Raw genomic sequence first — 27862 nt, 5'->3', positions numbered from 1 at the left:
GTGAATAGTGCTGCAATGAACACTCGTGTGCATGTATCTTTAAAATAGAATAGTTTATATTCCTTTGGGTTTATACCCAGTAATTGGATTGCTGGGTCAAATGGTATTTCTGGTTCTAGGTCTTTGAGGAATTGCCACACTGTCTTCCACAATGCAGACCAAACTTCTTAACAGAGAGCATTTTCACTATTGAAATGTGAATTTGTTTTAGTTGACTGAATTATTTTACTGTTCATATTTATGTGATATAAATATAGATTTATTGTATTTTTCTTTATGAACTTAATTTTTATGTCACATTTAATCAAGTGTCTCACAAACTAGGTAACTGGCAGAGAGAAAATAAATACAAATTTTCAGGGATGATTCTGCAATGGCTTGAATTGCTTTTAATATTAATTCAGTATTGGAGCTTAACATCTATAAATATTTCATCATATTCAACTTCTGCTTTCGACTGTGTGGCAAATAGGAAAGTCTAAGGACTTCTCACTACAAAAACCTAGACTAAATGCAACACAAATGCTTTTAAACTCTCAACATCACTTTCACGAAAAACCAAATCATTAAAAACCAGCAGAGTGTATTCTGAAAGCTGGAGCACCCTGTAGATATTCGCTGATTCCAGGAACTAGAAACTTGAGGAATGAAAGGAGGTCAAACTAAAACTTCAGCATAAGTCCAGAGCCTCTGAGGAGCTTCACTCTGAAAGAGATAGACTAGCCTAGAAGAAACTTATCATCAACAAAAAGACATCAGGATGACCATTAATATAAGCTTGAGCTAAGGTGGAGGGAAAATAAAAAGTTACCACATTGCTGTCCTTAAAAATGATCGTCACAAGGTCAGGTGATTGAGACCATCCTGGCTAACACGGTGAAACCCCGTCTCTACTAAAAATACAAAGAATTAGCTGGCCGTGGTGGCGGGCACCTGTAGTCCCAGCTACTCTGGAGACTGAAAACGAGAATGGCATGAGGAGGCGGAGCTTGCAGTGAGCCGAGATCCCGCCACCGAGATCCCGCCACCGCACTCCAGCCTGGGCGACAGAACAAGACTCCGTCTCAAAACAACAACAAAAAGATCAGGGTTCACATTTTTAACACTTTCAACTTAAAGTAGTCCTTGATTCATAGTGCCTAGCAGAAGGAAAATATATATTCTCTCTGAAGTGCCTTCAGGTGGACCTTACAGAATTCTCAACAGATTAAAATAACCAAATATGAGCTTGCAAGTCAATATTTAAAATCACAGGAAGAACCATGTTTCTTTGTGCTGGAATCAGAAGAAATAATAAATAGCAAATTGTATTCTCTAATTTTAAAATTACAAAACACATTATATAAAATAAGTTTAAAATGTTTACAGAATAACACTTTGAAAATAATGAAACATATATGCCATGTTTTAAGATTCATTCACCAATAGCTTTATCAGGAACAAGTTTTTTGTTCTTATTTTTACTTAAATAAAAATGCTTACTAATCTGCATCAGCTTTAATTACTAAATGTGATCGTTTTACCATGGTCCTTTAACAAATACACAGTCTCTATTTCAGGCCCCATGTAAGGAGCTGGCAAAATAACGAAGGCCAGAAAGTTTTAGCTCTGTTTCTCACAGAGTTTACCATCTAGATACAGAGGTTTGTGTGACAGAATAGAATTAAAGCTTCTAGTATTCTCTTAGTGGGATCTGAAGATTGACTATCCAAGATTATTAACAAAAATCAAAGAAAGAGTAGTAAGAATAATTAAAATTGGAAATAATTCACCTAGAAATCTCATTAATTTTAAAAGACCATTTTATTTTTGATTTGTGTATTATTCTATTATAAATAATTCACATTTTCAACATCTATCTAGATTTTTCAACCAGTCAGGGTCCCTCTTTTGTATCTGCTAGTGACTTTATCACCTAAATGATTCTAAGAGTGATCTATACAAAACAATAGGGCAAAATTAGCAAACTTATAGTTCTTTAGACGAAGGCTAAACCTTCTTTGATTCATGGAAAAACATTTAGAAATAATAACAATTTTTGCTTATGAAGTATGATACAGGATTTTTAAAGAATACAATCGAAAAGCAATAATTATATTTCACAGCAGTTAAGTTATAACAAAATGATACTGGTGCTAGTATGTATTTACAAATTTGGGATTGTTTAAAAGAAAAATTTTAAACTCCACAAGAGGGCCGGGCGCAATAACTCATGCCTGTAATCTCAGCACTTTGGGAGGCTGACACAGGCGGATCACTTGAGGTCAGGGGTTCAAGACCAGTGGGGCCAACATGGTGAAACCTCGTCTCTACTAAAAATACAAAAATTAGCCGGGTGGGGTGGTGCATGCCTGTAACCACAGCAGTTTGGGAGGCTGAGGCCAGTGGATCACTTGAGGCCAGGAGTTCGAGGGCAGCCCAAAAAACATGGCAAAACCCTGTCTCAACTAAAAATACAAAAATTAGCTGGGCTTGGCAGTGGATGCCTGTAATTCCAGCTAGTCAGGAGGCTGAGGCACAAGAATTGCTTGAACCAGGGAGGTGGAGGTTGCAGTGAGCCGAGATAGCACCACCGCTCTCCAGCCTGGTTGACGGAGTGGTGAGACTCTATCTCAAAATGAATTAGTTAATTAAAATTAAAAAATAAAGAATACAATTCTACACGAAGGAAATGTTGAGAATATTTTCTTACCTTGGTGTTAAACATTTTTTCCTATTAAAAAAAAAAGATTGGAGTTCTTACTGGAAATATAGTTTTTCTCTTGAAATATATTGTTAAAGAAAAATGTGAGAAGAAAGAACATCTGAATACACACTTTGACACATAGCCGTTTTTCCATTTCCCCAGGTAACATTAGTTTACATAAACAAAAATGAGTAAGGAATGCTATGGACCTGCAGTCAGATAAGGTGATTATCTTATGTTGATTTCTGTGCATAACATGGACAACAGTCAATCATTCTAATGTAATTTATTGATATAAGTAAATAATAAACTAAGTCATGGTTCTGCAGTTGGACAATTTTTGGTAGCAGATCTTTCTAACTTGGACTATCAGCTATGCTTTATATTTTGAAGGAGATGTAAAAAATTTACAATTCCAGAACAGGATGGCCAATAAAATTCATCTTGGGTGCCAGTTTGGGTTATTAAGTAGCTGCTGCCTAAAGTCCAGCATCAAGGATTATTATGGGGCTGCTTCAGGAAAAATGTCATGATAATTTCATGTCTCAGGCAAAGGAGTACAGAGTGTCATCACACATGTGGTTTATCTAATGAAGCTGTAGGAAGATGGTATAAAATAGCAAAAAATCAATTTGTTATATATCCAGTTATATATTTTGCTACCAACATGGAATTTTTTTGTTTGTTTATTTGAGGTGGAGTCTCACTCCGTCGCCCAGACTAGAGTGCAATGGCTCAATCTCGGCTCACTGCAACCTCTGCCTCCCGGGTTCAAGCCATTCTTGTGCCTAAGCCTCCCTAGTAGCTGAGATTACAGGCGCCCCCCATCATGCCCAGCTAATTTTTGTATTTTTGCTGGAGACAAGGTTTCACCATGTTGGCCAGGCTGGTCTGGAACTCTTGACAGCAGGTGATCCACCCACCTCAGTCCCCCAAAGTGCTGGGATTACAGGCGTGAGTCACCACGCCCGGCCCTACATGCAATTTTATGTACATATCTGTTTCTGTAGCAATTCAATACTTATAACACTTGTTTCATAAATAAGTAAATAGCTACAGGATAGAGAGAATTCAAGAGTTATTCCTACTTTGAGTCTTTGCAAACTGCTTATGAACAATTGCAAAGATTAAGATAATATGTGAGTAATTTTATATATTTTTTCTTTTCGAAAATTGTATTTTACAAAGTGCTTCCCAAGAAAGCAGAGTCTTCTGAGATTCTTTCTGCTTCTACTGACCAGCAAGATACTCATAGCAAGGGAAGTCCCCTAGGAACAGGAGAGAAAATGGCATATTTTTAATGTGAAGTATCATTTGTTTTTAGGTTTTGTTTGTTTGTTTGTTTGTTTGTTTCTGGGGAAGGAGATGTTAAGATGATCATAAGGATGGGGATGGAAAAATTTCCAATGGCAACAATCAATAAATGCTATTGATGTTAAAAGAATTAAGTGTCCATAAGCATACTGGTTACTAAAAAGTATATTTCAGGGTTACATTACCTTGATGAATTTGGTGAGGTCCAGAGTCTGGCCCTTAGCCTGGCAAGTCCAGAAATTTAGTGTTTTAAATTTCTTTGAGTGGTTGCTAAACTAATAAGAAGGAGGATAAAGTTAATAATGTCATTCACCTGCCTAAATTCTTTCCATGGTGTCCGTTATTGCCTTTTACCAAAGACCAAAATAACTAACATAGATTACCCTCCATTCCATCCAAACTGAACTACTGTTGTTTAAACAGCTTTATTGCAACAACACATACCATTTTATTCAGCCATTAAAAATGCAATTCATTGGCATTTAGTATATTCGCAAAATTGTGCATCCTTATCACAATTAATTTTGGAATATTTTTGTTACCCCAGAAGGAAATCCAGAGCTCCTTAGCTCTCACCTCCTTCAATCTCTCCAACTCCCCTAGCACTAGGTAACCACTCATTCATTTTCTGTTTCTATATATTTGCCTATTCTGGACATTTCATATTAAGAGGATCATACAACAACATGGTCCTTTGTGACTGGCTTCTTTAACTTAGCATAAGATTTTTCAAGGATCATCCATATTATAGCATGTATACTTCATTTCTTTTTATTGTTGAATAATATTTCCTTGTGTGTATTTGTTTCAAAAAAAACCTCTTCATATAATTAATGTATACAATTTCGTGAGTTTGGACATATGTATACACTCATGTTGCAATCGCCACAATGGAATTCAGGTAATAAACATGTTCATCACCTCAAAAAGTATCCTTATGTTCCCTAGTACCTGTGAGAAAGGCTATTTTCAAAAATGAAAAGAAAAAGAAAACAAATGCTGGCAAGGTTGTGGAGAAATTGAAACCCATATTCACTGTTGGTGGAAATGTAATATGGTATAGCCACTATGGAAAATAGCATGGAGGTTTCACAAAAAAATTAAAAATAAGATGAGCATATGATCCAGCAATCCCTCTTCTGGGTATATAACCAAATATATTAAAATCAGAATCTTGAAGAAACATCTGCACCCCTAGGTCCTTTGTAACATTTTTCAGAATAACCAAGAAATTAAAACAACCTAAATGTCCATCAATAGATGAATGGATAAAGAAAATGTGATATATTCAAACAATAGAAAATTATTCACCCTTAAAAAAAAAAAAAAAAAAAAAAAGAAACCCAAGCCAGGCACTGTGGCTCTTGCCTGAAATCTCAGCACTTTAGGAGGCTGCGGCGGCAGGATCCCTTGAGCCCAGGAGTTCGAGACCAGCCTGGGAAATATAGGGAGATCTCTTCTTTACTGAAAAAAAATAAATAAATAAAAATAAAATTACCTTTGAGTAGTGATGTGTATCTATGGTCCCAGCCACCTTGGAGGCTGAAGTGGAAGGATCCCTTGAGCTCAGGAGGTAGAGGATGCCGTGAGTTGTGAGTTGTGATCATACCACTGCATTCCAGCCTGGAAGACAGAGCATGACTCTGTCTCAAAAATAAATAAATAAATAAATAAATAAATAATAAAAAAAGGAAAGACAAAAAAATGAAGAAGGAAATCCTACCATTTGTGACAACATGAAAGGACCTGGAAGACATTGTGCTGAAGGAAATAAGTCAGTTACAGAAGGACAACTACTGCATGATTCCTCATGTATGCGGCATCTAAAATAGTTACAGAAATAGAAGTAGACAACAGAACAGTGGTTACCGATGATGGGGGAAGGGGTATGTAGGTAGCTGTTGTTCAATGGGTATAAAATTACCATTATACAAGATGAGTTTGTTCCAGACGTCCACTGATCAACATAGTGCCTTTGGTTTACAATTTAGGTATTGCGTACTTAGAAATGTGTTAAGAGTTCAGATATCATGTTAAATGTTCTTATCACAGGAAATAAAACGATATGAAATAAAACAACAAAAAAGTATATGCATTTTAAAAATTCATTCCTCCACTGTTGGACATTTGGATTGTTTCCACCTTTTACATATAATGAATAATGCTGCTATGAACATTCATGTACAAGATTCTGTGTGGACATATGTTTTCAATTTTCTTGGGTATATACCTAGTAGTGAAATTGCTAGACCATATGATAACTCTATGTTTTACCACTTGAAAAACTGACAAACTGTTTTGCAAAGTGGCTGCACCATATTTTACACTCCCACCAGCAGTGTGTGAGGCTTCTCTGCATCTTTGCCAATGCTTGTTATTATTTGTGTTTTTGATTATAGCCATTCTAGATGATGTGAAATTGTATTTCACTGTGCTTTTGACTTTCATTTCTCTGACGATTAATGATGTGGAAGAGCTTTCCATGTGCTTTTTGGCTATTTATCTTTAGAAAGCTGTGTATTCAGATTATCTCTTCATGTATAAATTTGGTTATTTGTCTTCTTATTAAAGAATTGTAATAGTTATTTATATATTTTAACAACCAGTCCTTTATCAGATATATAGTTTGCTCATATTTTGTCTCATTCTGTGGATTGTCTTTCACTTTCTTAATGATTCTACTCGAAGTGTAAACATTTTTAACTTTATGGTATATTAATTAGCTCTGGCTCCCATAACAAAATACCATAGACTGGATGGCTTAATCAACAAAGATATATTTCCTCATAGTTCTGGAGGCTGGAAACCTGAGATCAGAGTTTCAGCATGGACGGGTTCTGCTGAGACCTCGTTCTGGCTTGCAGATGGCTGCCTTCTCGCTATGCCCTCACATAGCAGAGAGAGAGCTCTGGTGTTCCTTCCTCTTCTAAAACGGGAAGTAATCCCAGCTGGAGGGCCCTACACTTATGACTTCATCTAAACCTAATGATTTCCCAAAGTTCCCATCTCCACATACCACCATGTTGGGGATTAGGGCTACAACATATGAATTTGGTGACACAATTCAGTCATAGCAGATGGAGCCTGGTCTATTTTAACTTGTCTTGTATGAGCTTTTGGCGTCACATTTAAGAAACCATTACCTAATCCAAGATTGCAAAGATTTACCTCTATGTATTTCTGTAAGAATTTTATAGGTTTAGTATGCTTAGGCTCTTTTGGATCTTAGAAAGTTGCTCATGATGCTCCGTTTATCTGGAAGAATTTTCATTCAAATACATTTTGCCTGGCTCTTACTCATTTTTCACATTTCATCTTAGATGCCCCCTTCACACACATACCCTCCTACAGGGGTGCATGCTGGGCACCCTGGATATAAGCCCATCACAGCATTTATCACATTTCATTGTAATTATTGTTCACTTACTTCTATTTACTATGTCTTTTTCACCATTGTACACATTGTATTGTCTGAAAAATTTCACAGGCTCTCCTACATATTAGGCATCCAATAATATTTTGTGAAGTAAATAGAGAAATAATCAAAGTGTCAGTTTTTAAAATTTGCAGAGAGAAATGCGTTGTCAAGTGAGCTGGTATCCAAACTAGGCTGACAAGGGCAAGTTCCTTCTCTACAGTAAATGACACAAAAATTTTGAGTACTTTAAAAATATCCCTCAGTATCTATGGAATTAGAGCATGTTACATTATTTGAACATTTGATAACACCATGTCATGTTAGTGTGTCCTAACAATTCCAGAACTCACATACGCCCCTATTGCCAGACAACTACAATCCTTAGGCTGGGATGTGCTTTCACAGAGAGAGTGGTTAGAAGAGTCTTTCCAGATTTCTCTCTCATGGTTTGCTTCTTTTACTCTGTTATTTAATGCCTTCATCCCCCCCACCCCTCAGTGATAAACTGCTTTAGCTGTGTATTGATATATTATAACACAAAGTGCTATTTTCTGAGCTACAGTGTGCAATTTTAAATGTTGTACACAGTAAAATTCTTCAAGGCAGGAAAATATGTTTCAATAGATTTTACAATTTTTATAGCACCCACTACAGCATTTCAGCTCAGTGAACAGCAAACAATGTTGTAGCCCAAATATTTTTGGTTATGTAATTATAACTGATTGCTAGAGATGTGATTTTGTTTTGTTTTGTTTTGTTTTGTTTAGAGTTAGAGCTTTGTTGAGCTATGTTGGGAGATTTAAATATTCAGCTCGAATGCTATTTTGTGTGTCTCGGAGTGTTTGCCACAGCAGGTGTTACCTAACCAGATGCTAAAGCCTTTTAAATTAATATGCAGCATCTTGTCAAACATGCCTCCTGCTTTACACTGTCAGAGCTGTTGAAAATTGGCTTTTCCTGCCAAAAGAGTTTTTGGTTGGCAATGACTCAGCGCTGACATGCTTTAACTACAATGCTTACTGGGCCAGGTGATTGTACTAATGTACTTAGAATGTCAAGTTTTAATAAATGTACAAATGCATGAAGCATCAAATAAGCATAAATATCTTTTGGGCATTTATAGAGATTGAAGATACCTTCCCTCTCCTCCATGAAGATGAGTCAGAATTAAGGACAAGAGCATTAATTGGCTGAAGAAGTAGGTTGGTTCCTCTGTTAGAATTGCTTCCTGATGACCTCCCTCTCTCTTCTTTCATATACTTGATACAATAAGACCAGAACAAGGTTTTGTTTTATTTTTTTCTATTTGGAGAAAAATGAAGGGGAGATGGAGCAAGTCAAAGGGAAAGGAAACTTGGAGTGAGTAACTTCAGTCTTGGTTCTAAGCCATTGGGTTTGTCTCTTTCTCATTCTAGTAATATTATGCAGAGGGACAGGATTTGGGAGCAAGGCAGCTACTCAAACTTACAGCAGGAGCCCAAAGGGTGAAGTGGGAGCTTCATTCAATAGGAAGCATCCTTCTCACCTGGGTCAGGGAATCTGTGAAAGATTTCAGGCTTTAACCCTGGATTCTGGTCAGACTTGTAGGCAGCTGGGCTCCACTCAAACAGCATCTCAGAACAAGCAATGCAAGGGTTCATTAAAAAGTTCTCAAATATGTTTTATACTGTCATTGCATTTCAGACACCAGAAAACATCTTGAGAGATGTTTGAGCCCTGGGTTAGTGATAATAGATGCAATCAGAGAGATGAGGAGAGGATAATAGAAGATAAAGGACACACTAACATGACATGGTGTCATCAAATGTTCAAATAATGTAACATGTTCTAATTCCATAGATACTGAAGGATATTTTTAAATTTTTTGTATTTTATTGGAGACAGGGTTTCACTGTGTTGCCCAGGCTGTTCTTGAACTCCTGAGCTCAGGTAATCCGCTCACCTTGGCCTCCCAAAGTGCTGGGATTACAAGCATGAGCCACCACGCCCGGCCAGAGACATGTTTAAGAAAGCTTTTAAGAACTGTTTTATGATATCTAGAGAATTTCCTCATAGGCTCTACCGTTATATACATTAACATTATAGAATGTCACTTGATGTGTCTTAGGTAGTAGTAATGTAAATTTTTGATCAGCAAGAATTACTGCAAGAACACAGGAACAGAGGGGTACAATAAGATATTTTCTCTCCAAAAATGTGCTGAGTATTTTTACTTTATCATACTAATGTCAATCACTTCTGCCATGCTAGTTTGCTAATGATATAGTAGAACTCTCTCCTTTTTATTATTATGCTTGAAGATAATCCTCTTGTCCCTGATATAAAATTAGTTTCAGTATCAGTGCCTTCCAAAGAAAAAGGGCAATGAGTAACAATGAGCCTTGGGTAGGTAAATCTGGAGTCATATTTCAGTTACCATTAAAGAAAAAAACTTCATGGTTTTTAATATATATATATTTATGTATATTATTTATTATATTTTATTTATTATATTTAATATTATTTATTATATTTATTATATTTAATATTATATATTATATATATTAAAAATTATATATATTTTTAATAGATGAATGGGCCCAAGAAGGCAAATGTGACTAGGGCCCACAGAAGCAATGCAGTGCCAGCAGAACAGCCATTGTGGGGATACTGAGAAAACCCTACCTTGCCTCCAAATACGTTGCCAACCAATCTGTAGTGACCTCTCCAGGATTTAAAAACCATCTGTAGTGCCGCCTCTCCAGGGTTTAAAAGCAAGCTGACTCATCTCTAGCAAACTATTGTCAAAGAAAGCCTAATGCCTGGGGCAGCTCTCTACGTACATTGAGAAATTGGCGTCCACAAAGCAGAGTGGGAATAAGATATAAGATAGGTACATTTCAGTAGGAGCATAGTGAATGATTCATGGCTTGATGGACAGACAGTCTGAGACTGCTTGACAATTTTGATTTCCACAAACATCCACTTTTTGAAAGATTCTAAGTACCTTGATTAGAAGATTTTGAAAACAAAAGTTACTAAGTACCCAAGTACACATCTACCAAGGGAATGACTTTTGTAGCATGTTGGATTTTAAATAGGCTTGCATCCCCCAAGTCACCATGATACATTAACATAGTCTTCTATTAAGCAGTTTTAGGAAAAAGACCAAAAAGCTCTCTAATTAGAATAAAGATACATAAAAATTCAAGATTCAAGGGGGCACGAAATATAATGCACATGGAATTTAAACCCCGTTTTTCTTTTAACTTGAGCCATCTTACCCAATGATTTTTGTGAAAATTCTGAGTCCAGTTGTGCCTGTCACATTGCATTAGTTATGCGGGCGATTCTACCTTCAAGCTGTCTAGCCCAGGGCTGACCATGAGACATGGGCTGTTTTGCACAGTAATTTTGGATGACAGCATTCCCTGGGCTCATGTGAGACTAGAAGGCAATTATAAAAACAGAGGTCATTAACACTGCATTTGGTTACATAATAAAATAAAAATATTGCATATACATAGTGATATAATGATGAAGTATTAATTTCTATATGCCTTTCTTCCCAAACTAAATGATTTCCAAGCTGAATTTCTAAAGACTCTTCTGAATTTTTACCAGCTAATATACTAAGTGTAGATATAAAATTTGAGAAATATATTGTCTTTTTATTGCTTTGTTTATATCTCTTAAATGTAATGCTTCTGTTATTAATCGGTTCTAGAAAGTATGTCCCGTGGTTTGGGGAAAAAATACATATCTTTTTACATGTAAATTTATGTGAAATTATATGCAAATAAAAATAGATTTAAAATCCAAAGCTTTCCACTGAGTGTTACAAATAGAATTGCTAGAAGAATTATTAAAGTTCAAAGGAGGAAACACCAAAATACAGCAAATGAGGGGCATAGCCTAAGGAAGTCATTATAAAAAAAGCATTTTGAAGCAGTTAATTTTGTCTAATTGAAATGCTGGATGGTCAAATCAGCATGCTTCCATGCCATATGCTTTCCTGAGAGCTATTTTTGATTTGCACAAATGGTTGAAGAATAAACTTAAAAGATGCTTTTTTGTGGTTCGTGAGGGTGTTGTCAGTGTTTAGTGAAGCTGAATTCCAACTCACCATTTATTTTTCCTCTTCTCTCTCAAACTGGTTTGCACTCAAGATTCTTCAAGGCAGGATTTACTCAGATAGATGGCTGCAGAAATAAGGCCATTGTCAGTTCATTAATTAAGTGGCCCACAAGATTAGAAAATGCAGTTTAATTGAAAGGTAAAGAGTATTAAAATTGTAATCAAGATGAATGCATTGTCACAGATTTCTCTGGAGACTGTCTGGTGTCATTGACTTGAAATTGAAAGGCTGAATTTTCCTCTTATCATGCAGCTTCTCCTAACCAGCTTTCCTGAGGTGAGGACTTACCTATTAAATCAAAGCCTTTCAAGCATTTAGTAAATGAGAAAATAGGTCATTTTTTCTCAATTAAACCTCCTAAAGTAAGCATACCATCTGAAATGAGTCAGAGAAGTTAGAAGTTGTTTTTTTTTCGAGCTCTATTATGTTTATTATTAAATATCAGAAAATGAGTTTAAAGATGAACCTATATAAAAATAGAATGCTCTGTGTCTGTCTGAGAATGGGTAGCCTGATAGGCTATGGTGATATACCAGGTGGAAAAGGCATATGTTAAAAACAAGAGGAAAGTTGACCAGAAGAAATTATACACTCTTTAATTTCCTGTCTAGGTTACTCTTATGGAATGTAAATAGGCACAAGAACTGAGTGAATCTATGCTTTGCCCCTGTATTTTTCACTTTGGAAATAACATATGCAGAGATCAAAACAAGAGAAGCCTCTTTTCTTTAAACTCACTAAGAACAACGTATTGACCTAAGGCCTATCATTTGAGATATTTGCAGCACAGACACTTGAATTACTCAAGCTCATCCTTAGCTTAGAAGTCAGCACAAAAGAGTGAAACCACTGATAAGATACAAGACAGCTTATCTTTGCTCTGGGATATGACAGGTTTCAGAGATGTTGGCACCAGCATTGCCATATAATAGAATGGGTTTTGATGGAAACGATCTCTTCTACTTTTCTCATCTGTGTTCTGGGAATAATAACACTGCTATAATGATTAAACGACATAATAGATGTAAAGTTCCTAACAATGTACCTAGCATATAATTAGTACTTAAGAAATGATAGCTAAGCAAAGAGCAAGGCGCAGTGGCTTACACCTGTAATCCCAGTGTTTTGGAAAGCTGATGTGGAGGTGGGAGAATTGCTTGAGGCCAGGAGTTTGAGATAAGCTGGGCAACATAGCAAGACCCCTGTCCTTTTTTAAAGACAGGTGAGACCCTGTTTTTAAAAGAAAAAATGATGGGAGCGGGGAAGAAAATAAGTAAAAAGGTAACAACTGGGAATATTAGCTGAAATAGAAGAGCTTTAAATTTTATGTAATTTAAGAGACTTGTAACAAATTTAGGAGTGCACAGAAGTTAGATGTCCTGTGTTGGTGTATAAGAAATGATACTTTCAAAATTTTAAGATATTAACAGAAAAAAAAAGTTATTTTATTTTCCTCTTTTTTTAAATAAAGAAAGTATTGCTTTACACCATGAGCTGAATTACTATTGAGAGGGATAGAAATGGCTAGAAAAGATTAATTTCAGAGAAAAAGTAGTTTGAATCATTAATTCCCTGAATGCATATAAACATATCAAGAGCGGGGACTTTAACTTGCTTCTTTGCTTGTCATCTTCCCAGCACTAAAAACAGAGTCCACTACATAGTGAGTGCTCCTATAAATGTGTTTGTGATATGCCTGAGGACACACTAAGAAAGAGAAGGGCACCCATCCCTTCGCGCTGAGGGTACTGTTGTGGCACTGTGTGGTCTAGATCTTGACTGTTCTTTAAAATTCCAAGGGACAAAATATAGAGTGGGGAAAGTCATTTTGCTCTTTGGAAAAAGAAAGTATTTGCTATGCATAGGTTGGTGAACAAAATAGTCTGAAAAGTTGTTGAGTATGCTTAGTAGTTGGCGACCGATCTAATTCTCTTATCTCACTGATTTTAACACACTTAGCTCTTTCTACAGATTGCTTTTAATTCAGACTTGATGAAGTATGAATAAAGTTTCCTTCTAACATTGATTTCTCACTACTTTAAGCTTCTGATAATACTCTGTGTTATACATTGTATTCTGTTTCTTACCTTTTTCACTCAAAATTATATTTTTGAAATCTTTCCATGTTGCTATACAAAGATCTAACCTGTTTATTCTTCCCTTTGCATAATATTCCATCATGCACATTTACTATATTTAATTCATACATTTTTCTATATATGGAAATCTAGGTTGTTCCCAGTGAATTCCTTTCTGGGAATCTTGTGGAAATACTGTTCTAAAAACATAATTGGAGAAATGCTAGACTAGAGAAATACCATATTAGTTAAATACATACTTTCACTTTAAGAATGAATAAGACCAATGTGATAGATCCAATGAACAAATGATAAATTTAAATGCATGAATTATTCAGAGCTATAGGCCTAAAGCACTATGGAATAGAAAATATTTTCATTATTTCTCCTGCCACATTCATTTTCTCTCAGGTGCATAGGCTCTCATTCATTCTAGTATGTTTGCATTCAACACAAATATTTATATCACAAAATTATGCTTTCATGATAGTGAGCTTCAGCACTAGAGCTAGCCTATTCCTAGGTGGGAGGTATACTGCATATCTCTTTGAAGAAACTACCAGCATCAGAGAAGATTTTCTGAATAATTTGTTGAATTTGGCAGTTTCCAGGTAATCACTATATTATATATATGTATATATATATACACACACACACACACATATACATACATATATATGAGTGAAAAAGGTAAGAAACAGAATACAATATGTAATACAGAGTATTATCAGAAGCTTAAAGCAGTGAGAAATCTTAGAAGGAAACTTTATTCATACTTCACCATGTCTGAGTTAAAAGGAATCTGTAGAAAGAGCTAAGTGTGTCTGAATCAGTGAGATAAGAGAATTAGATCAGTCACAACTACAAAGAGCAAAATGACATATATATGTATGTGTATGTGTGTGTGTATGTATATATATATATATACGTTAGAAAAGCATGGCAGACAATAGTGTCATTGCCATGTAGAATATAGTATATTTCAATATAGACAAAACAACAGCTACAAAGTAAAAAAGAATATTATATCTGTTATATGTTAAGCAAATTACAGTGATCTCACTTAGAAAAATTTTTAAAAAACCTCCAATAATATCTTCTAAATTTATTTTGGTATCAAAGTCCAAAGTCTGAGGAAAGTAAGCCATTTATTTATTATCACAACAAGGATTTATTGTTTACTTAATTTTCCAGGAACTATGCTAAGACCTAAGGATATAAAAATACACTAACAACTAACAACCTTGCCTTAAAGGATTGCACTGTTTAGGTGGAGGAGACGAACACATAATTCAGTTATTATAAAAACAATACAACTAGGTATTTTAAAGCATTAAGAAAGCTAACTAGTGCTTTTAAAAATGAATTAGTTAGGCAGAGGGATGATGAAGAGTATTTGAGGCACAGAAGGTAGTTTGTAAAAGAAACAAGAAAAAAAGTTGAAAAAAATGAAAAGGTAGAAATGGAAACAGGAAAGAGAAATGTTTGACAGTAGTTGCAGAAGATAGACCATCTAAGAAGGAGGCTTTTGAGGGACATATGACTTCTAAAGGGCATACACTAGTATCACTCTGTGTGTGGCACTTTGGTGATGGGTTTTGAGTGCTGGTTAATGATGGAGATCCCTGATGGGCCTCAAATGTGAATTCTGAAATTTCTATGAGGTCAACTGCAACAACTGTTCTATGTTATCTTCATATCTTCAGCATCTAGCACAGGGTCTGATATGTGGTAAGTGTTCAATAAATGTTGTATGAATGGCTGGATAGTTAGACGGATGGTAATCTCAGAATGCTTGAGACATTTGATAAGAGACTCCATTTTTAGCCAGAAGGAGGCAGTGTTGCAGAAATCTAAAAGTTTTAGAATCAAAATGGGTCATATTGAGCTGTGACCTTGAACAAGTTATTCATCACTGCTAAGCTTCAGTGTCCTCATCTGAAAAATAGGCAGTTGATGGAATTATTCATGTAAGATGGTTAGCTTGGGGCATGGCAAAACAAAGTGCCAACTGCTCAAAGTGGTATGAATAGTTGCTATTGTTCTGTAAGTAATAAAGCTGATTAGTTATGAAAGGGTCATGTTTTGGGTGGTTTGAATTTTGAAAGTTAAAGTTGGTTTAAATTTGATATGTTTGAAGGTAAAAAGCACTGAAAGTTTGATGACCTTGGGAAATATAATTTTTCCAAAAATTGAAACACAAATCAGAAGGGAAAAGCCTATGGTCAAGGGAAACAAACAACTTATCATAATCACCCAGTATGAGTTAGATTGTCTGGGTTCAAAGCCCAGCTCCATCATGGACTAGGTGTGTAACTTTGAACAATATACTTAACTTCTCTAGGCCTCAGTGAGATTTTAGTAGTTTCCTATGGTGTGTTATTAGGATTGATGAGGTAATTAATATAAATTGCTTGGCAGAGGACCTGACATACTGTAAGTTTGCAATCAGTGTTAACTCTATTTGCTGTTAGCGGTATCTTTGTAAGATGATGTAAGGCTCAGTTCATGTTCACGGTAAGGAGAATAGGTATAGGAAACAGAACTGTCAGAGGAAAAGTGTTAAAATGTTTGGTGGTTAACTGCATGTGAGATATCTGCCTCTACACAGTCTCAGATACATAGAACATACTTGTCTTAACACTTGTTGCTCTGTGTGGAAGGTATACTACACTTCGGACCTTCTAGTTCCCCACACTCTTGGACTAATTAAGGGGGATCATGCAAGATAATTGCAGTTGTGTTAGTTCTTTTTCACGTTGCTGATAAAGACATACCCGAGACTGGGTAATTTATAAAGAAAAAGATGTTTAATGGACTCACAGCTCCACATTACTGGGGAGGCCACACAATCATGGTGGAAGGTAAAAGGCACTTCTTACATGATGGCAGCAAGAGAGAATGAGGACCAAGTGAAAGCGGTTTCCCTTTATAAAATCATCAGATCTCAAACTTACTCACAATCAGGAAAACAGTATGAAGGGAAACTGCTCCCATGATTCAATTATCTCCACCTCTTCCTGCCCTTGACACGTGGGGATTATTACAATTCAATGTGAGATTTGGGTGGGGACAGAGAGCCAAACCATATCAGTAGTAATATTATTTAATGTTTCAGATAAGGAAAAAGGGTACCTCTAAATGTACTCCAGATCTGAATAATATAAACCCAACAAACAACTAGGTTCAAAATGAAATAGTAGAAAAGCACTAAACTTGCAGTGGAGAATGATGCTCAGAGCTAACTCACGACCTATGGCTTGTGAGTTTTGTGAACTTACACCTACAGCTTACCATTATTCAGTATCCTCAGCTATAAGATGGGAGTGAGACCTCCTCCCTAGGTATTTAGAGAGCAAGATGGTATAATGAATGTGGAAGTAGAGCCTGAAAGTTGCTAGGAAGTTAATAAATGTGAGACTAATCTTAATACATGGAGTCACTAGCCTACTCAGAATCAGTGCCATGATAACAAAAAAGGCCGAGCTTTCTGTGGCCTATAATATCTTCACTAATTTCTCCCCTCTGCTTTAAAAACTTGATTGTTTTAGTGCACTTACAGGTTTATATTTTCTCTTATTTTCAAAGCACAAAAACATATTTCTCCACTGTAAAAAGTTTGGTGATTGACATACTTGGGTGGAAGCCAAAAACCAAAATTCATTCATAATTTCACCACCTAGAGATATCTAATGTTAAAATTCTAATAGATGCATACATTTTTTATAATTAGTATGATGTTAAATATACAGATTTTATGTTTTATCTTAGTCAATGTTTATAATATATGTAAGTATAAGATTGTTTCCGAATGCCTACATGTTAATAATGTGCAATAAAGAATCTTCAGGTATCACTTCTTTTCTCTATCAAAACTATGCTGTATATGAAGAAAATTTTATTTTCTAGAGAAAGGTTTATTGTTTTCTATCTGTTTTATTTCCATTTACCACCTAAATAATATGCTCAGAGTATTAGCAAGATTTAAGCAGGCGGCAATCAGGTGAGAAAACATTTATCCCTATGTCAGCCAAAAAGCAACAATAAATTCTATCATCTAGAATCTAAGCCCTGAAGCCTACTCTGAGATCTTTGAAGTACTCACCTGGGCTGAAGCCATTTAGAGAAACTAAGCAAAATAAGTGATTTTAGGCAAACAAAAATATAAACTCCAAACCTTCCCCAGCTTTGCATAATCATCATATTCATTTACTTTTTATTAAATTTGCCTCCCTGGAGGTTAGGTTAACTAAACATGTCTCCTTCATTTTATTTTTTTTAATCTTCTGAGTGCCTTCTCAGCATGGAGCTAAGTTTTCCCAAATAAATATTTGATAAGCATCAATGTTACTACTGAAAATCACTCTAAAGGATTTGGTGATAACATGGATCTGTTTACTATATTTAAAAAAATAAATATTTGTTTATAAGGTAGAATAGCAGAATAGTTAAATTTTTTGGTCTTCTTATTAAATAACCTTTTCTGTGTGTTAACAAACTCTCCACCTATTGGTAAAAATACCATATCATATGATCTCTAATCCCATTTAGGGGAAGGAGGCCAACGAAGATTCCTTCACAGTGTCATTAACCACATGAAGGCAGAATTACTCCAGAATCCCCAATTTTTTGGTAACAATATGACCTATTTCTATGAACTAAAAATAAATACCATCTGAGCTCCCACTATGTCTTAGACACTGGTGGTGTAACCGTAAACAAGTCAAAGCCCCTGTCCACATGGAGCTTACCTTTTAGAAAGACTGAGCAATATGCAGATTAATAAGAAAATCTTAGATAATGTTGTCAAATCTTAGGCATATTTATTATTTTGTATAAAAAAAGGTAGATTTCCCTGATTCATCTTGTTAACAAATAAATTTGTTAATCTCAAAATAGCACGTTTAGCAGGGATTTTTGCGGTTGTTCTGAAGATCCACTGTACTCTGTATAAACATTGCTGTATAGGAATTAAAGTGTAAGATTTTGGGAGCTGTTCATAAAATTAGCCAAACTTAAATTTACTCTAGGAATAAGTTATCATATTAACGTTAGGCTCAGTGTGATGTATCGGATATATTTTAAAATATACTTTATACACCCATCTAAGCAGTGTATTGTAATCAAATGCCTATGATACATATTATGGATTAGCATGTTTTGAATAATGAATTTAAGATACTTCGTAACAGCAATATATGTTGACCAGACAATGGGGTCATTTTTCCCCATTCTTTTCATTTTGAAATTTATATTTTGAATTTTTTTTCTGCTTTTAGATCTTGAATATTTCTTCAAATATTTTTATTACTTTTCCAGGAATTTGCTGCACTGACAAAAGAATTAAATGCCTGCAGGGAACAACTTCTAGAAAAGGAAGAAGAAATCTCTGAACTTAAAGCTGAAAGAAACAACACAAGAGTAAGTGTGTAAAGCAGCCTTTTTGGAATTAATTCTATTTGTAGTTCAATGCATTACATCCAACACACATACAAGAAGAAAATATGAGCATTTTAAAACATTAGAATTACTTTAAGCAGATAGTAACTCACAGTTACTTAAAGTAAAGGAGGATATACTATAAAACTCAAAATAAAAAGACAGGAAACCTAAATTATAGTCACAGCTACTAAATCACTATGTTGCTTTACAAAATGTTCACATTCCTTCTGGCCTTTACTTTATTTGACTTTAAAAAGAAGATCTGGATTTCAATAATGGGTTTCAAACTTTCAAAAGGTTGTTTTAGGGGTAGGGTAATCCCTCAGAGGTTGGAAATGGGCAAAAGAGGAGAGTTTTGGAGAAGAGGAAGAGTTTAAATTAAGGGCTGCTACAAAAGAGTGGCCTGGGTTTGGTCCTCACCTCCTCCCAGCAAAATATTTTTTTAAAAAGAAAAAAAAAAAAAGGCCGGACACGGTGGCTCATGCCTGTAATCCCAGCACTTTGGGAGGCCAAGGCAGGCGGATCACCTAAGGTCAGGAGTTCGAGACCACCCTGGCCAACACGGTGAAACCCCATTTCTACTATAAATGCAAAAGTCAGCCAGGCTTGGTGGCACGCACCTGCAGTCCCAGCTACTTGGGAGGGCCTGGGAGGCAGAGGCTGCAGTGAACCGAGATTGCACCACCACAGTCCAGCCTGGGCAACAGAGTGAGACTCTGTCTCAAAAAAATAATAATAATAAATAAAATAAAAAGGAAACAAAAAATAGTGTCAAGAAAAAAAAAACTCAAAAAAAATCTGCCCATTAAAAGAGGAGTGCCTTTATGTTTTAATAAATTTCCAAGGGAATGTCTAGTCATGATATTCTGATTTCATGAAACTCATGGAGTTTGCTAGATTCTACTTCTGGAAACCCATGTATTTTCATCAAGCATATGACATGCCATGTAACATTAAAGTTCAGAATTTGATAAAACATGCTGTATTTAATTTGAGAAAAAAATCACTAAATTTTATAAACATGTAAATTACCACATTACCCATAAAGGAGTACAGTTTACTAAAAGGAAGTAGAAAAAAACCACTTTTATGTGGATGTAAGTTCAATTTAAATACTAAGTTGGTGAAAAATAGTCTAAATGTTATAGCTATAATAGATCAATCCTGAAAAAAATTAGGTATAGCTAATGGCTTATTCACTTTATGAGTCTTAGAGAGTAATATAAAATACAGTTCTGCTACCTGGGAGCTTGTGCCTTTAATGAGAGATAGGGTTGCTTGCAAAATGGTTACATGACCAAACTGAATTTATGTCCCTATTTATCAAGGTCTTATTTTATGGTAAAGAGAATTCACATACATGCATACATTGAATTGGTTTTCAATGAGACTCTGATGAACCTGTCTAATGGATTGCCTCAAACAGGGCATAACAAGGGCAGTTTAGATCATATTATCAGGTATCAGACAATTTTTTTCTTTTGCCGTCTTCGTCTCTATATATTTCCTATCCTTGATTTTTTTAACTTAACACTGTGTTTTCATGCAAATTTAAAATTTATTTATACCATGACATTTATTCTGCCCTATTCCACTGTGTTATATTTTAGTACTTTAGACTACATTCCTTGATTTAACACAGCACACTCAAATGTAAAAGTAGGAGCAGAAAGCTGAGAATGCAGGGAAATACAAAGCTTTGGTTAGGTTTATAACTAATGCTCACATTTAAAATGCACCAGACACTCTTTTATTAGCTGCGTAGGTTCATCTAGCCTTCTTTCTTCAGCCCGTTACTCTTTTCTACACCCCTCTGGAGATGTTATAATTATCTCCATTTTACAGACCAGGTAAGTGAGCTCAGAAAAGGTCAGAAAACTTGCCAGAAGTCACACAGTTAGTAAATAGCAAAGAATGAATTTGAAAGGTAAGGCAGTCTAAATTCAGAGCCTGTGCACTAACCATGAGGCCATCAGCATTATTGCTCAAAGACTTACTACAGCTAGAGAGGACATTTCTTAACAGTCAGACCACCACAGTATCTAATTGTGATGAATTTTAGAGAGCTAAGAGATTTGGTGACAAAATCCATACAGTTTTCATCATATTGAACCCCATGAGAACCAGAAATACCTGAGGCTATTGTCTTTGCAAAGGAGTCTTGGATAATAAAGGGAGGAAGGAGAGCCACATGTGAAGTACCTATTCAGGAGTCAAAATTAGAAAAATACAAAGTTCCTTTAAAATAACAATAACAGATATTGAAGCCATTGATTTCAACCATGCATAATAGTTACTTTGAAAATATGAATAAGGCTGGAAAATACATTTCTACCTTCTTTAAAGCAGTGATGTGGAGGATTTTTGTTGTTGACTACATCAAGGAAAACAGATTTATGAAAACTCCCTTGTACACAGTATTAATTATATAATAACTCCTTAAGTTTCCAGAGCTGAAAATCAAATATGTCTCTCTTCCCACCAAATGCCTTATCAAATGTTGCTAAATAAAACCATTTTTATAGATTTTATAGTTGTTTCTCTTTCTAGATGTTGTGCTTTTCTTCTTGCTATAAATATCTGTGTGCTGGTCATAGAGACAAAGCAACAAGCTAGTGTTTCCTTCTCACATGTAAAGAAACTTTAATTGGTGTCAGATTGTGAGCAAATTTAAAGCGTAAGTGATAGCTGGGCATGGTGGCACATGCCTGTAACCTCAGCTACTCGTGATGCTGAAATAGGATAATTGCTTGAATCCAGGAGGGTGAGATTGCAGTGAGCAGAGATCGTGTCACTGCACTCCAGTCTGGGCGACAGAGGGAGACTCCATCTCAAAAAATAAATACATAAATAAATATATAAAATAAAATAAAATATAAAGTGTAATTGAGCATTCCAATTTCCAAAGTTCTGATCAACTTGTGGCTCACTTTACATCGAGTAGTTAGCATATGTTCATGAACTGAGCTAAATAACATAAAAAGCCAGTCCATGAAACCATGTGTGGATGGGGTCATTTGTATTAATTTTGAATATTATCAAAAACAATAGATCAGAAAAAGTCCTTCTACATAATGATATTTGAATGAATTGTACCATCTCCCAAAATAGAAAATAGAAGTTCCAGTGGGAATTGAACGAAGATAGAGAATAATAATAATATAATAGCTAACATTAAAATCTAAATGTTTTTATAAATGTTTTACATGTTTAACTCACTTTATTCTCACAGCAATCTCATTATCCCTATTTAATTCAAGAGAAAACTAAGGTAGTAAGTAACTTGTCCCAGGCCTATAAATGGCTTATAAATGAAACACCCAGAGGGTCCACTACTTCCTTCTCAGTTTACCCACAGACTATGGTATTTAAGAAATCCTGTTCCTATGTCACCCATAATTCACATGTGATGCAAAGGTATTATGTTTAAAGAAGAACACAGTTTGTTCAAATTTCTTTTTTTCTTTTTTTCTTTTTTTAATTCTTTTGAGACGAGGTCTCACTCTGTTACTCAGGCTGGAGTGCAGTGGCACAATCATGGTTCGCTGCAGCCTAGAGTTCCCTGGACTCAGGTGATCTTCCCACCTCAGCCTCCCAAGTAGCTGGGACTACAGCCATATGCCACCATACCCAGCTAATTTTTGTATTTTTTGTAGAGATGGGGTTTTGCCATGTTGCCTGGGCTTGTCTCAAACTCCTGGGCTCAAAGAATCGGCTCGTCTTCACCTCTCAAAGTGCTGGGATTACAGGCATGAGCCACTGTTCCTGGCCTTTTTAAATTTTTGTAATTCAATCCTAATTTATTTTGTGTTAGTCACATGGAAAGTCAATGCGCTATGTTTTTATTCTGAGGTCAAAGCTGAAATGCATGGCCTGGCCACGTATTATGTTTTCTCCACAGAAACACCTCGTTGACATTGCAAAAATATGAGTGAATGAAAGAAAACCAGTCATCACTTCAGTTGTTCTTAAATCCAATTGCCTAAAATTATTAAATTAAGAATATCCTAATAAAATCATTATAATATTATAAACAATTATACAAAAATAGAAATTTCAAAAAATTGTAGTGGATATTTATAGAAACATACAAACAAGCTTCTGTTCAATATCTTTATACTGATAAAAATGTAGAAAAAATATTGAAACAAAATTTGTTATTCCTAAAACTCCTCTGACCATACTTTGGAAGTATATATTTACAGAAGGTTATATTTATAGAAAATAACTTATTCCTGATGTTATTTCAACTCAAAATGATCAATAAGATATGTTTTGACAAAGTTGTCTGAACTAATGAAGAGGTAAAGAAAAACTGGGAATTTTTATATAGTTATTGCCTGTGAATGTCAGCATGAAGAACATTTTTATTGTCAGAGTTGTTTCAACTATTTTTGTAGCTGAAGATCTCAAAGGATGTTTTAAATTGTTCATAATGTTTTAGAATGTAACTATTGTGTGACTTTGAAAAATGTTATGGTTTTGAGAAACAGTATTCATATTAAGTTATGATTTCGAGAAACAGTATTAATATAAATAGTTATTAACTATTATTAATTAATAATAATATTAACAGTATTAATATAAATATAAACAGTTATAAATAATAAAGCTGTAACCTAATCTCATGGATCATAAACTTAAAAAGAAGACTTAATTGCATTTGAAACATTTCTTATCATGCCCTCACTTTTGTTTTGAGCCAAAGGAATTATCTTAACAGATATTGAGATACAATTAGACACCCGTCACTACTAAAGAAAAATTTTTTCTTATTGACAAATCTCTGCCTATACAAGTTAATAATATCATCCAAACGTATTTCGTCAGTGGGTAGAAAATACAGTCCAATTCAGAAAAGGAAGACCTTCTCAGCTGAAAGCAGATAAAGATTCTACATGTGTGTACATGCATGTGCATATATAGTTATTTATGAAAGTTCTATGATAGGATATGATCAGTACAAGAGTAAATAGGATAGGACATATGCCCTCCCAACAGCTGTTTCAATTTCATAATCAAACATGGGTGTAAGAAACATATGGGATTTTAAACGATATTTGAGGGTAAAAGATACGGAGTGGGTTGAGTATGAAGGCAACCAATTTAAAGGTTTTTGTTTTCAGATGTTAATGTCATGCTATATGACCATATTACAGCAGCCACATTAGTCTACAGGGAAGAATGTGTTTCTGTTTCAGTGCCATTTATAATTGGAAATAACTGTTCACAAGGTTGTGTTGAATTAAGATCTAATAGGAAGTTATATAGTTTTAGAAATCCTTACAGAATCATAGTAAAATAAAAGATTTAGATTACCTAGGCCATCTTGCCTTTCAAGGCAAAACTTAATCCAAAAAATTCCCAATGATGCATGATGTGTGGGTTTGTGTGTGTGTGTGTGTGTGTGTGTGTGTGTGTGTGTCTGTGTATGAATATATGATACATATGTGTTTATACACATAGAGGCTGTGGTCATTTAAAGAAAATTCCAACGTAGGATTCATGGCCATTCAGATAGTCTCTACAATCCTTTGAGTATACCAAAGAGTTCCATTTGCACTTTCTGTGAGAATTATTAAATATTAGGCTAAAGTTGTAGCTCCCAGTGAAGGTGTGTAATTAGTAGATTGTTAATGGTATCTTAGCTAAGTATCACTTTTTGTACTCTTAATTCATTTACTTTTATTTGTAACCTTAAATTAGGCCATATATATATGCCAGATGAGAACATTTTTGTGCATATTCTTCAACCTGAATAATTTATGTTTATCATTAACCCAATTCAACAAGTATAAAGCACATATTATGTAGAATATTTTCCTTGGTATTGGGGATAAGTGAGATCGTTCATCCCTTAAGGAGTCTGTTTATATTAATAAAAACATATTTGGCTTTTATTATCATGTAGATGAGAGTTCCTAATTGCACAAAGCAGAGTATATAGCTTGGCTGTTTAAATCAAGACATTAATTAAGGCATATAAGAAATCTCTAAACTGAGCTTTCAGACAGTCTCTAGGACCACATTTCTTAGCTTTGTAAATTTTTCTCACAAGCCCAGTCCCAGAAACACGCAGCTTCTGCCACTACCCCTTCCCAGCATGTTTCCTCTCTGTCCCCTCAAGCTAACTGCCAGGGTGGTCAGGTCTGGTTGACTGATGTTAAGTCACAGGTCTGCCACCTAGTGGTAAACGTTCCCAAGAAATGATACTGGGAAGATGGGATTCAGATGGTGAGGAACTATCAAACCGTCAGGGGGAGGGGTAGAAAATGGGGATAATTAATGGGTAAAATATGGTAACAAGGTACAGAAAACAGAAAAGAGAATAATGTATTAATAATATACATTATATATATATATATTCACACACAAACATGCATGCATGTGTGTATATATAGTGTGTGTGTCTGTGTGTGAGCATGTGTGTGTGTGTGTCAACAAAAAAGGAATGATCCTCTTTTCTCCACTAGTCACAGGTCCTAGTTGGCAATTATAAATTCCAATTATAAACCTTGGTTTCTGGACTTACATACATGGCCCCATAGCTATTCCAAGAAAGAAACTCTATCTTACTTCTATCAGTAGTTCTGAGGATATACTAATTCCAGGATGATAGCATTCCTACTTAGCAATGTGCTATGTCCAAGCTTGAATTGTGCTGGGTCAACTGGCTAGCCACATGTAGAAAGCTGAAACTGGATCCCTTCCTTACACCTTATACAAAAATTAATTCAAGATGGATTAAAGACTTAAATGTTAGACCTAAAACCATAAAAACCCTAGAAGAAAACCTAGGCAATACCATTCAGGACATAGGAATGGGCAAGGACTTCATGTCTATAACACCAAAAGCAATGGCAACAAAAGCCAAAATTGACAAATTTCCTCAAGGATCTAGAACTAGAAATACCATTTGACCCAGCCATCCCATTACTGGGTATATACCCAAAGGACTATAAATCATGCTGCTATAAAGACACATGCACACGTATGTTTATTGCAGCACTATTCACAATAGCAAAGACTTGGAACCAACCCAAATGTCCATCAATGATAGACTGGATTAAGAAAATGTGGCACATATACATCATGGAATACTATGCAGCCATAAAAAAAAGATGAGTTCGTGTCCTTTGTAGGGACATGGATGAAGCTGGAAACCATCATTTTCAGCAAACTATCGCAAGGACAAAAAAACAAACACCACATGTTCTCATTCATAGGTGGGAATTGAACAATAAGAACATTTGGACACAGGAAGGGGAACATCACACACCAGAGCCTGTCGTGGGGTCAGGGGGGAGGGATAGCATTAGGATATATATCTCATGCAAATGGCGAGTTAATGGGTGCAGCACACCAACATGGCACATGTATGCATATGTAACAAACCTGCACGTTGTGCACATGTACCCTAGAACTTAAAGTATAATAATAAAAAATAAAAAAAACAGTCTTGGCTCATTTAACCATTCTATAAGATCAGCTACTTCCAAATGATGTAATAGTGTGATAAAATCAGGGGTCCCTGGGAGCATCCATCCATTGCATTACTCTTTTCACTGTAAAATCAGGGTTTTTTTGTTTGTTTGTTTGCTTTCTTTTTTTGTCTGAAGTAATGTTGTATATGATAACACGACTATAAGCAAAAACTCGGTAAGATGGTGTTTCTGGTAGAAGTGTGGCCATTAGATAAAGCAAATCTACATCCAAAAAGGGGGTTTATTATAGTGAGGAAAAACTGCCTTCTCTTTAATAGAAAGGATTTGATGTAATATGCTTGCTTCATGGTGACTAGCTGGTCTCCAGCTGTACTTTATCATGGCAGGGCTCAAGTTAGATGGCTGCAGCTTGCCGCTGGGCCATTCAGCCATGGTGGTATCTCCATCAGTCTTAATCGTGGGAAGCCCATTTTGTCAGGTTTATAACCCTGAAAGCATGGTCACTTCTTTATGCACACTGAGAAATATGACATGGTGGCAAGGGAAATAGGCTGATATCTACAAGGTGAATCAGTTTGTCCACCAGGTTACTGAAGACTCTTACAGAGTGAGGACCAGAAAATTAGTCCTAGCTCAGAGGTAATATTCAAGAAATTTTGATATTTTATTGTCCATAGTACTATGACTCTAATAAATAGTTGCAAATCCTTTGGGAGAAGGTTTTCTGATTATCTATCATGATATGACAAACTATCCAAAAACTTAATGACACAAAACAACATTTCAGTATGCTAGGAAGGAGATATCCAATGTTGTAGGTAACCAGGGAAAGCCTCATTGAAAAGTGGCATTTGAGTTAAAACATGAAAGAGAAGGTGAAGTGAGATAGTCATACAGATATCTGAAAGAGAATGTTTTAGTTAGAGAAAAGAAGAAGTACAAATCCCCTGTTGTGGGGACATGGACGTTTAGCCTGTTAAAAGCAAAACTAACAAAACTAAACAAACAAAAAACTGCAAGGCAGCCAACGTAGCTATACCAGAATAAGCAAGAAGAAAAATAGGAGATAAGTTCAGAAAATTTAGATCCCTTTGGGATGCATAAGGACTTTGACTTTCACTTGAGCTCAGTAAGAAGACATTGAAAATTTGAGCTGAGGTATAAATGACCTAACTCACATTTTAACTGAAATAGTGTTTTGAGAATAGCCTGAAGATGAAAGGCTGAAAGGAGGAGGACCAGTTAAGGAGCCATTATAATCCAGGGGGAGATTATAGGTCTTGGACACAAATGTAAGCAGTGGATGTAGTGGCAAGTGATCAGATTCTAGAAATTGAGGGAGCATGAAAGAGAATGCTTACA

At 35.4% G+C, this 27862-nt stretch overlaps 1 protein-coding gene and 1 long non-coding RNA gene across 16 annotated transcripts in view; one reads left to right on the top strand and one right to left on the bottom strand.

Moving 5' to 3' along the window:
* The window catches only part of PPFIA2 (PTPRF interacting protein alpha 2), a 497964-nt gene that overhangs the window by 287117 nt on the left and 182985 nt on the right, over nt 1-27862 (top strand). For all 15 annotated transcript variants that reach the window (XM_054442749.2, XM_054442743.2, XM_063646523.1 and 12 more), the window contains one exon: nt 18933-19034. In XM_054442749.2, the coding sequence (XP_054298724.1) occupies nt 18933-19034 (102 nt within the window). The remainder of the gene's footprint in view (nt 1-18932; nt 19035-27862) is intronic.
* Nucleotides 5559-27862, bottom strand: part of LOC129009579 (uncharacterized) — a 79960-nt gene continuing 57656 nt past the window's right edge. Inside the window, exons 3-5 of the long non-coding RNA XR_008492810.1 lie at nt 11524-11599; nt 10682-10844; nt 5559-5643 (exon numbers count right to left, since the gene is read on the bottom strand). This is a non-coding gene — a long non-coding RNA (uncharacterized LOC129009579). The remainder of the gene's footprint in view (nt 5644-10681; nt 10845-11523; nt 11600-27862) is intronic.

Source organism: Pongo pygmaeus, chromosome 10 (genome assembly GCF_028885625.2).
Source record: "Pongo pygmaeus isolate AG05252 chromosome 10, NHGRI_mPonPyg2-v2.0_pri, whole genome shotgun sequence".
NCBI classification, from domain to species: domain Eukaryota; kingdom Metazoa; phylum Chordata; class Mammalia; order Primates; family Hominidae; genus Pongo; species Pongo pygmaeus.
The sequence above is the reverse complement of the archived record's forward strand: the minus strand, read 5'-3'. Positions and strand labels throughout refer to the sequence as shown.